The sequence below is a fragment of the Haplochromis burtoni genome, unplaced genomic scaffold (assembly GCF_018398535.1).
Source record: "Haplochromis burtoni strain Fernald_Lab_line unplaced genomic scaffold, NCSU_Asbu1 Contig_370, whole genome shotgun sequence".
NCBI classification, from domain to species: domain Eukaryota; kingdom Metazoa; phylum Chordata; class Actinopteri; order Cichliformes; family Cichlidae; genus Haplochromis; species Haplochromis burtoni.
Window position 1 is genome coordinate 385913 of NW_024582731.1, and position 12210 is coordinate 398122.

The following is a 12210-nucleotide window of genomic DNA, read 5'->3' on the forward strand; positions in this document are numbered from 1 at the left end:
TTTGATCCTTACAAATGCTAAATAGAGGAAGTTTGAGTTTGACCACATGGACTGTACATACAGGGATCATATGCTCTGGCAATTACCATAATTTCCATCATGACAAAATATGATTAATAATGTGGTGCTACTACTTATGTTACGCCACTCATATCAATTAAGGTTACAAAATACCCTGATTTTAATTCCATTTGAACTTTAACCTTCTTTATCCCATTTATCTGCTTTCTTTTCAGCTTTTTTATTTATTTATTTATTTTTACATTATGCTAGTATCATTCAAACACTAAAATATAGTTAATCCTGTCACTCTGTAATTCTTTCATAAACAACAAATTGCAATCAAGTTATAATTTACATTTATGCACGGTCAGTATGCATGGAGGGAGTCAGGAAAGAGATCCAACAGTGAGTGTCTACAGCTATCTGTAAAACATGGTGGAGGCTGTGTAATGGTTTGGGTTTGCATTTCAGCCAGTGGTGTTTGATGTCTTGTTACAATCAAAAATAGAGTTGCATTTTCATCCACCATGTAGTTCCATGTAGGCCTGTACACGTTTCAACAAACTGCTGCACCTATTTCCCATTTTCCTAGCAAAATATAAAGAAATGGGGGCTGACTCTATTACACAGTACTATATACTGTTTGAATGACAGCATGAAAATGACACATACTAAACTCCAATCAAGTATTTACCAGCTGAAAGAAAATAGGAACTCCATTTGGTGTATACTCTGATTTATTCACGGCATTAGATTAAACCTATTCATGCATTTATAACCTCAACATGATAACATTATGCAAAACCATTAAAAAGGTTAAAATGTTGCTTTAATAATATTAGAATAAGCCGTTCTATCTGATCTATATCAGTTTGACAACATGAGTGTCTACAGACATGCTGTAGCGGTTTAGCCTACACTGTGTGCTAATAGGTTAATACTTGCAGTATTTCTCGGGGACACGCTGGTGCAGTTTGTGGCCAGCATGCTGTGCTCCTAATGTTTTGCAGAAAAGTCTGTATTGTTCACACTTGGACTTCACTCGACCTTTACTGTATGCAGCAGTCAGCAGATGCTGAGGAAAGAAGAATTTCCACCGAGCGTTAGGACTTTCCAGAGTGGGCGGAGCGACTGTGCAGTGCAGGAAGTACTGAGTCAGCTGTAGTTTCTGTAGTTTTTGAGGTATGTTGGTTGTCAAACACGTTCCTTGCGGTCCCGCATAAAGGGCAGGGAGTCTGCGTTTGTCTGCGAGTTTTCTCTGTGTGCTGAGCGGCAGATACTTCAGCTTCTCCGCGATGAGTCGAACCGTGCTGGTGGATCTGCTTCACCGCTGCTGTGCATCATGCACGGGCGCTTCTCTGCTGGAGGACTCGGTTTCAGACTCGCAGGTCTTCGTGCTGTGCGGGAACACTTACCGGGAGAAAAACGGCTTCGTAGACACGTTCTTGAGCTCCTGCAAAAGTGTGCACATCCTGGACTCGAGCTCCACAGTGGAGAGTTTGTACCGTTTCAAGCAGACTTTGGACCAGCTGGACCTGAGCTCGATCACGGTCCTCACCACCGCACAGGGCAAAGAGGTGCTGGCTCATTACCAGAACCTCCTTTTTACGGCCCTATACGACTTCCAGTACAAGCAGAGACCGGTGGACGAGACTTGTCCTAGTTGCAGAGCCTCCACAGATTCGGTCTCACCTGGCGAAGAAGTGTGCGAAGAAGTGTCGACGTTTATGCAGCAGCTTCCTGCGCTGAAGGGAGAACTCACAGTTCTGAAGTCTGCGCTCATTCCAGGTCGGCTTAAGCAAAACATACTTATGAGTTTTATGGAGTTATTAAATTACTGTATAGTGAATGGAGTTTGGATTTCTCCTCCTACATCAAGGGTGTCAAACATAAGTCTCGAGGGCCAGAATCGGTCGTACAAAGACTCCAATTTGGGCCATTGAGTTATTTTTAAAAATGTGAACGAGTGCATAGATTTTAAACTTTTAGGTGTATTTTTATATATTTTACAGCTTCTCCTGTTGATAAAGATCTCGCCCACTGGTAGTCATACAGTAGCAAAGTACGGTAATAAATAAACAATTAAGGTTCCTGTTAACATTAGTGCACGATATGTGAAATGAAAACAGTTTGACTTCCCCGTCCCACACTAACTATTTGGGAACAGCGTGTTTTCCATTTTCTGTAAATGGGTGTATATTTGAAAGGAAGCTAGAATGAGTTTGTCTATCAAAACTTAATATGTCATACATATACTATATATTGATACTATATATTGCACAATAGTAAATTCCAGAGTCTTTAATATATGGAGGAAAAACAGTGATTCACTGCTACTTGACTGTTTTATTTTATAATAAAGTCTAATCATTTGATAACCACTTAAATTATAGTGATATATCTATTAGATAAAGAGGAAACTGAGAATGTACCAATACCCAACACCGTATACCGTTGGACTCCTTTGTCCATGCAAATATGTCCTAGTGTACTGATAACAGGAGACATACAGTGGTGTGAAAAAGTTTTTCACACTGGGCCATGTAGGTTTAATTTTTTCCACCTTAATAATAAACACTTTCATTTAGAAATTGTTTACTTGTGTTATCTTTGTCTAGAATTTAAATTTATTTGATTATCTGAAACATTTAAGTGTGACAAACATACAAAAAATAGTTAATCAGGAAGGGGGGAAACACTTTTTCACACAACTGTGCATGAGATCAGCTCATGTTATCATTTAATCCTGACATTTAATGAATTTTCTTATCATTTAGTGCACTGTGTTAAAATTTCTATTAAAGTATAATCTGTTGACAAGATGTTGGTAAATAAATACAAACTGAGCTAGAAGTAGCTTAGCATTCATTTAAATGCTATTAAATGTATTTATTTCAATGTGTTATAATAGAAAAGCAGTTTACCTTTTTTCTCTCCCTCTTTGTCTCAGATTGTTTTGGTCATGGCTTCAGCACCCGTACAGGTGGTGTGTCCTACATCTCGACCTTATCCTCCTTGAATCTGTTCAGCAGCTGCAGGAGGAGGGACCCAGTGGCTGTGGTAATGGAGAACAGGCGCCGATTAGCCCTCCATGCTGGTTTCCATCCTCAGCCCATGCATTTAGTCAAGGTACTCAACACTATTAGAATTTTGCCCTTTAATGTATTATCTGTATTATGTAAAAAGGGTGTTGGAACATATTTGTAGTAATTAAAGCTAGAGTCTGACCAATTGGCAGCCTGCAATTATCAGCTGATATTAACTGTATGAAAAACGAAAAAGTAAAGAAGAGATTGGAGAAACAACCATGTTCAACCATGTTATGAATGTTGATGTTGCATGACTTGTCCACCAGAGGGCATCCTGCAACGTCCACATTCCAAACACAACAAACAACCAGCTAATCCAAGCTGGCAGACAGAGCGCAAATGAGCAATAAATAGCTCCATGTAACAGACATAGAGAAACCTGTTTAGATTCTATGTGTCTGAAAGAAAAACAAATATTATATTGGAATATCGGATTCTTAAATCACCAAATATCAGACTTAAAATATTTTCTCAGCCGCACCTCAAAGTACGAGTAGCATGTATAAAAATATATCATCTTGCATATATTAAGGTGCAAGTTTTACATATTTAATTCTGGATGCACATCTGTTTGATATAATCTTTTGTTTTTAATATTCACCAACGTATTTCACATGTTAACAAACTAAAGCAAACAAGCATTCACAGTCAAAGAAAATGAATATGCAACAGTAACAAATAATTAAGAGATTAACACTCATTTTTTATTTTTAGTTGTTTTTGTTTTTTTGTTTTCCAACTTCGGGACAGTTTTGTTCTGACCTCAGTGCTGAGGGTCAGTGATGTGAGATCAGTGTTTTGTTAAAGGACTGTCGGCTTGTTTTCTGAAGGTGAACCACGCTAATGATGTCTGGGTCTTGGGGAAAGCTGAGCCCGAGAGTTACGATGCAATGGTGACCAATCAGACTGGGCTCGTCTTAGCAGCTCCAGGGGCCGACTGCATGCCGCTCCTCTTTGCTGATCCCGTCGCAAAAGTTATCGGAGTCGCACATGCAGGTCAGCCCTCACTGCTTCTCAAAGTTTTGACCACTGTCTGCTAATTTAGGGAACCATCATCTCATTCCGGGCCAATCAAGAAAAAAAATGCACATCAGAACTATTAGTTAGTGTTTTTAATATGTCTATGTGTGTGAAAGAGAAACTTGAGTAGAGGAACTTAAGAAGACTTTGCAGAAAGCACACACTTCAACATTCTTTGGAATCAAAGTAAATTCTTTCAGTGTTAATTATTCTATAGACTCTTTATATAATTTGTTTTAGCCTTTGGTGCCTCCTAGAGGATTTATTTATTCAAGCTAAAACCAAACAGTTGAAGAGAGCGTGCAAAAGAGGCTGCAGTGGTACAACTTTACAATATGAACTCTGACGATGAAATGGCTACATTTACAGGTTGGAGAGGAACCATAATGGGGGTTGCCATGGCCACTGTGAATGCCATGGTGACAGAATTTGCTTGCCAAGTTAGCAACATTGTGGTGGCTGTGGGACCATCAGTGGGACCCTGCTGCTATACCATGGAAAGAGACCAGGCGTTGGACTTCATGAGCATCCATCCAGACTGTGTTCCTGATCCAGAATCAGCCAGACCACACGTCGACATCCGTCTCGCCAACAGGTACGGCTCACGAAACGAGAACACTCGCACAATAGATTAAATAGAGCTGACAAAAGTACAGAATGTCTGTGAACAAGGAAAAGAAAATAGCTCTATATTCTGTTGCCTACATTGTAGAGGGAGTCTTAGTCTGCAATAAGAGAATGAATAGGGAAGAGGTTAAAGTGGGATTCAGCAGGTGGGGATCCCTAAAACCAATTGCAAGGTCGTAGTGTGGAGAAATGAATCACAACTCAAAATAATTTCTCTTAAGAGCTTCAGTAGATTTTCTTAAATTTCCAGTTTATCACCACTGAGCAATCCTTACCTTTAAATCTAAGCTCTCTCCTTCCTCTCCTGTCCTGTATTTCTTATCTTTCTCCATCTGTGAGTGAAGTTAGCCCTCTTTCTTTTCACTCTCTGTAAAATACAGCAGCCGGACCTTTAACACACACTGTGTGACAAACTGCACACAAACACATTGTGTGTGTTTCGCTGATAGAAACGCTGCATTTGAAATTACCTGCCACTTTTTAAAAAAATTACTCGAGTAAAGAACAGATAACTGGAAATTCTACTTAAGTACAGTAATGAAGTATTTCTACTTTATTACTTCCCACCTCTAAGATTAACCAATGAGGGAAAACTGATTGTTGCAGAGCAAGAAACAAATTTAGGATTTATTGTGGATGTTGATCGGCATTCACATAAAATTTATATTTTCTTACTAAGGTCATAAAAGCATTCTGAAGATGCCCTTTTCATTTGAGTCTGGCTCAAATTTAACCTGAATTTCAGAAAATGTTCACGATGTTTTATATACAAATTCAAAGTGTATTTAAACAGACTAAACAGACTAGTGGATGCACTGACTACCCAGATTCTATTTTTAAGAGATGTTCCAAGATGTACTAGTCTCGTTCTTTGAAGATGTAAAAGGTAACTGTGGCAGCCACTCAATGATGACTCAGACTTGAACTTAAATACATCTCAGAGGAAATCATAGCTGAGTGAATTCTCCAAGTTCACTTTCATTCTGTCACTAGTGTTAGAGTGTGTTATATTTATTATGGAGTTAATCAATAAGATCAAGTAAGAGCTTCAGTTTAAGATTAAGGGTCTTCTTGCATTTACCCATTCTGGGTTGTCTGGAGAGGAGGTAAGAGGAGAGAAAGAAGGTCCTTGTTTAAATTTTCAGCCATTACTATTTGAGTATGTGTTGGAAATAGTACACTGAAGCTTTAAGGTCTTTAATATTGAATTCATATATGGGATTTGTTTTTCGCTTAGCTGTGAACCAAACAATATGTCTAATTTCCCATCCCAGAGTTCTCCTCCAGAAAGGTGGCGTCCTGCCCGAGCACATCCATGACAACAAGATGACGCACTGGTCCTGCGTGACGCCCTGCACCTCATGTCACCCTGAAAACTACTTCTCCCATGTCAGAGATGGGCTTAACTTTGGCACACAGGTGGGCTTCCTGTGGATCAAACAAACGAATGAATTAATGAGTGTTTAGCACACTTACCTCATATTGTTGTCAGCTAAAGCTCCACAAAGTCAATGTGCTCTTTTGGTAAAATTACATGGTATAAAAAATGTTAAAAGCAGCAGACAGAAAATAGCTAAAAACCAATTGTTTGCTAATTTACTGTTTGATATTTACAGCTTTAAGGATAATTTTGCATGTCCCACAGATTCTAATCTTCAAATAAACTAGAGGATTAAAGTTACAATGTGCAAAATCTCAATACTAGATGTCAGTACATAGCAGACTGCATTCAACTGAGTTCGGTTTTCGTACCCCTCCCAATTCAAATGCACAATCCTAGCTAAGGTGGCTTCCATTCATCTGTAGTGAGTGCAGGCTGTCAGTCCACTGTTCACCTCAGCAGTAGCAATATGTATTGACATCTATGGACTCTAGAGGGAAACTGCAAAACTTTGTGGCTGAGTCCAATATGAGTCAGTGAAGCTCATTTCTGTCTGACAACGATACTGCAGTGTTGTTGAGGATATCGAACTTTTTGTCATTAAACACTGCCCTTTAGTAACACTTTCTTTGAAGTGGAGCTAACTTTGTTGGATTCAGAGTCTTAGCGATTAAACTCTCATACGATGTGAGAATGTAATCAAATTGTTTATCGGAGGGAAAATGTGATTTTTAGGACACTTGAGTCTAACATTAGCTAATATAGCATTAGCTTATTGCTGTTGTGTTTTAGCCAGCTCATTGTTAGCTGGAGGCCGTAGAGTCGCATGTCTAATCTGCCATCAATAAGTAATTATAATGATATCAGGAAGAAATGAACATGTTTATGCACATTTTCGTGTGTTAGAGCTCTGACTTCAGCTCAGTAGGTTCAGCTGAGGAGAAAGAGGATGACACTTTATCCAGGTATCACCTTCCCTCGCATTTTCGCTTCTTTAATGAAAACAACCACTTCTCAGATGATAAAACATGGGTATGATCATATCTTGAGTCTGTAGGTGCAGACACAAATTAATATTTTACTAAGCTAAATTATTACTATTTTATTTTTTAGAATTTCACTAACTTTCAGGGATTTCTCATTTGAACAAACATGTTTTATAGCTCGTAAGATTTTTGGGGGTGAATCTAACTCTGCAGGGAATTATTTCTATGTTGTTGGAAACAGCATAGAAATACTGGACTGATACAGTTTGTCCAAACATGTATATTTGGATAGTTTACCTGTATTGTGGGTCCAATGTACCAAGCAAACTACCCACTAGCCAGTAAGCATTCACCTAGCGGCTCTAATCTGTCTCTCTTAATTCCAACCTGAGCCAACAGAATTATTCATTTAGAGAATGAATTGGTGGGTTTAAATACTTGGATAACACGTGGACCAAATAGACCTTTTTCTTTTTATTCTTGTACTGAAAATCTTGAGAGATGGTTTTTAATGGCATTTAACTTTAGTCAGAGACGTACAGTATAATATTACTCAGTGATATAAGATTTAAGACAGAACACACATAATACCTTAAAGGAGTGAGGCTCTAAGCGGTGAGGCCATTCAATTTCTCTTGGTGAATGACTGTAAAAATCTGTACAGCATATTTTACGTTGATATTTCTCTTCCTGCATTGTAAAGCATGGTAATTTTAGTGTTCAATAAACTTTCAGTCCAATGACCGGCTACATGGGTTTTATTAATTGATTGAATGACAGATAGCAGTTGGGTTCATCAGAGTTCAAATCTGTCACATTTTACAGTAGAATATCCAGGCGATAGATGGATCATTTCATATGAAAACCAACCAACTGCACCAGTTTAATGTTTCTGATGGAGAGGAACAGAAACAACCATTAGTTTGATCTGTTCTCTGATTATTCTGTGGAAAAAAAACAACAACTTTTGAGTCCAACTTTTAAAGGATTTCATCACCATGTGAGATAAGCCAGAACAAGTTATACCAAATAGGAAATTTGTTTGTTTGTTTTTTAAACCTAGTGTTTGATATTCCCACTGTAGCCTTAATTCCTTCTCTGTCAAAAATAATTTTCCAGTAATCTACAATCCTGTTTAATTCTGTGGCTGTTAGGTGGAGACACTGGTTGATTTTACATATCAGTTTCAGTTCCAAACTTTTAGGAGCATTAAACTTTCTGTTGTTTGATTTAATATAATGAATAAATGTAATTTTATTAAGCATGACAGACACAGACGTCTTCAGGGATACAGACAATTTTTATTCTGAGACAAAAGTCTTGATTTGTCTTACAAAGCAGCCCTTTTCCTAAAAAATAAAATAAATATAACAAAGATCATTTTAGTAACACAAAGTGTCTCACTGAAAAGATCGGCTGTTTTCTCAACAGCCTCATCACTGCATAAAATTAACTGGAAACAGAAGCATCACATTTCTGCGTGTTTCACCAACACTGACGTGGGATCTGATTTTTTTTCTTCCCCCTCAACTTAGTGCAAGTTCAGTCATCACATTGAACAGTAATTTCAAACAAGTAAAAGCAAATCACAAACTCTTACAGTTCAGTCAGTTTTAGCTGAAATTCACTTTTAACATGATCAAAGTAAAGTGAGGTCAGGTCTGCACAGGACTAACACCAACGACACAAACTCTACAGCGCATGACTCGAAACACTTACATCATATAAATCATGTTCCCGGACACATTACTGACAGAGTTATCAATTAAAACATTCTTACACAACACAGACACACATGCATGACCGACCTGGTGGCAAACGTCATTTGTGGGCTTCAGATAATAATAAAACCTCTCCTGGCATCAGCTTTCAAACAGAGACATCCCCGCACATTAAGGCCAGTTCTTTTAGTGCAAACACAGAAATGCAAAGTCAGTCTTAAATGAATGTAATGAGCTCCATTAGTCGGGAAATGAGCCAGATTATTAACATCAATCACTAAACCAAGTTGTTTAATGTTAGATTATATTTTCTTTAAGTGGTGAATTATTTTCTTTTCATTACTGTCCGAAAATGATTTTGTACCCACGCTACTAACTTAAATTTATGTGCAAGTCACACAGTTTCTTTGCAATTTTAACTTGCATCTCATTTCAAAACATTTTCAGGGCTTTCATGGTCACGTTTCCACTATTGGAGACATTTAGCATGCTCATGTGCTTATTTTGCATCTCTGTGTGGTGATTTTATAGGTTTTTGTTTTCTATGGAAGGTCATTTTTGTGTCTTTATTGTTCTTCTCTCCTCACTGAACTGGTAGAATTGTGTCTCAATGTACTTTTTAAGGTAATCAAAAATTTGTTAATAATAAGTTTGTTAATAATTTTGTGTCATTTTGAGTTTGTTTTGTGTCTTTGTTTGTTTTTGCATAAATAAGAGCAAAACATTGCAGATTCATTGGAAAAAAGGAATCATTATTTCAGACATTCATTCTCCACACCACTCTCCACCACAAAAAACAAACAAACAGAAATTCGCACTTTTATCCTAAAGCATTGCCATTGTGGCTTCAGAGGCTGTTCTCAATTGGCTCATGCAAAAGAGTTTAATGAACCACAAATGTAGGAGCCCTTCTCACTCTGGGCCATAAACTGAAAACAATCGCTAATCCAACAAATGTATGAACTGCTGAGAGAAAGAGTCCCCGTCATTACAGAAACAAAGAGCCAAACATTATAATCTGTATTTAAACAGTAAAAGTGTTTCCATAGCAGGTTTATGATATTAAGCACCACTGGATTCCTGCCAAATCTTAGTTTAGCTCATTGCATCACCACCTAAGCCGGGAACTGTAAACAGGCCATTTGGTTTGTAATTTTTGGCCAATAATTAACAGAAATAAGCAGTCACGTAATTTTAAGACCAATGGAACGAGGACAAATCCAGTCTTGGTTTTGAACTCAGGAGGAAATTTGAGAGCTTTGTGCTTTTGAAATGTCAGTGGACTCATTTGCGGAAACGTTGCTGGGTTTTGGCCCTGCTGAGGACACAATGAAATGAAACCTGTGGGAAACATTTTTTAGATATTACTCCTCAGTAAAGACCTTCCACAATTTAATCTCCAACCTTTAAGTGGCTGCAGCAGCAGCAGGCTTGACAATCTGAGTTGTTAAGGTGTTAATCTGAGTTGACTAATTATCAAAAAAAAAAAACAACAACACATAATTCAATTGACTTTTACAACAAATAAATTCCTATACATTTATGAGGTTGGAAAATAATTCTAGTAAAGTGAATGTACAACATCGTCATCAGCAAAACTTCTACTTGCAAAAAGCAAAGGCCTTGACTGCTCACGTTTGCCCCCCCAACCCATCACAGCAACTTCTGCAATTTCATACTATGGACTTGTCATTGACCCCAGCTCCTCTTCCCAGACTGTGGAGAACATTTTCCACGTGTCTTTTCTGATCAGAGTAAGGCTTTAGTGCCTCCTGGTGACTGTAAGCAGGCGTGACAGTTTCATTCGCAGAAATGGCTTATGTATAAAAGAGGTTAATAGTTGTTCCAGCAGTTAAAATGTATTGCTTGTACATTTCTGTGTACCACATAGTGAAGGCATGTTTTATCTGGTGTATGAGGCATGTTTATCTTAGCACAAAGAACAATATTTTGTTGCACCGCTATTATCGCAAGGTTTGGGTGTGATCATATAGGCTGTGACGCCACGCCAAAGGATTTCAGTGAACCATTTGCAGAAGTCTGGTTTTTCTACTATCTGTACAAGGTATTTTTTTTATAATTGTGTGTCTGTCCAACTAATCAGAGAGCTCCTTACATCCCACAGTGTGGCTAATTTGCATTGCAGCAGGATTATTAAAATGAAGTTGCTAATCCAATAGTTAATCCGTGAGCTAATCTGTGAGAAAACAGGAAAGAGAACTGGATTTTAAAATGAGGAGTGGGCTCATCATATTAAATTGTATTTTTAAAAAACATTTTGAAAATCTCTTTTTAAATGTGGAATTCAAAAATGAATTTACAAATGCAGAATTTATTCTACAATTCATTATTTAAGCACAGAACACTTTATTTCGATGCGCATGGCTCTTGTGGTCCTCCATACCAAGGAACTTGAAAAACTCCACAGTAGATACTGGGCTGTCTGATGTGGTGGGGGGGAGCAGTGTTGATGGATGTCTCCTGAGGTCCACTGTCATCTCTACGTCTTAAGCCTGTTCAGCTCCAGGTTGTGCTGACTGCACCAGACTACCAGCAAAGTAAAAAGGAAACTGACTGTTACTCCACAGAGCACACCAGAAAGTCCTCAAATAATGGACAACAGGCTCTTCCCCAGAGCCCCTTCCACAGCTGTCAAGCACCTCTACCTTCCAAAAAAATATCTAGGGTGAAGCAAGAAGGCAAGGACAAAGAGGATTTGAGGGCACCCTCTGATACCAAGGATGATCTAAGCATGGACAAAAATGTAGAAAATAATAATCTGTTGGGGGCTTCCCATTATGCATGATGCGTGAGGAATGTTTCCTCTTCATTATTGTAGGGTCTTTCCCTTACTGCAGAAAGTGACTTGTGGTGACTGTTGTTGTATTTATATAGGTAACATTTAATTATCTGAAGAGTGCTTCTAAGAAAGTGACTTCAAGATATATTACGTTCAGTTTCAGAACTTTAAAGTCACTTCAACTTTATCTTAACTCAGCTCTTCACATCTCAATGCAAAATGCCCACTGGTGACCATTTACAACTTGAACAATTATCAGTGTGTTTAAGCTGACTTTGACAGTAACATAAATTAACCTAAATTAAACCTAATTTAGGTTAATTTAATTTAACCTAAATTAAATATAGATGAGCAGTAATGTGTTAAAAGTAACATGTTACTGTAATCCGATTGCTGTTTTCAAGTAACAAGTAAATTACGATTGCAAAAAAGAAATTAGATTACTGTTACTTTCCCATAAGCACGCTGCGTTACTGCATTACTAAACTGTGATTTTGTTTGTGAGACTGTCTCATGACAATGACGTACGAGTGTGCAACATCCCTGACAGCACCAAATGTGTTTAGATCAACAATCGATAATA

At 37.9% G+C, this 12210-nt stretch overlaps 1 protein-coding gene across 1 annotated transcript; it reads left to right on the forward strand.

Annotated features, from left to right (window-relative positions):
* Positions 1-1043: 1043 nt before the first annotated feature.
* Positions 1044-10172, forward strand: lacc1 (laccase (multicopper oxidoreductase) domain containing 1). Its single transcript, XM_005943441.3, has 5 exons — positions 1044-1791; positions 2954-3132; positions 3923-4088; positions 4482-4707; positions 6014-10172. Exons 1-5 carry the CDS (start codon positions 1299-1301, stop codon positions 6204-6206), a joined length of 1257 nt encoding a protein of 418 aa, XP_005943503.1. The 5' UTR covers positions 1044-1298; the 3' UTR covers positions 6207-10172.
* The last annotated feature ends 2038 nt before the right edge of the window (positions 10173-12210 follow it).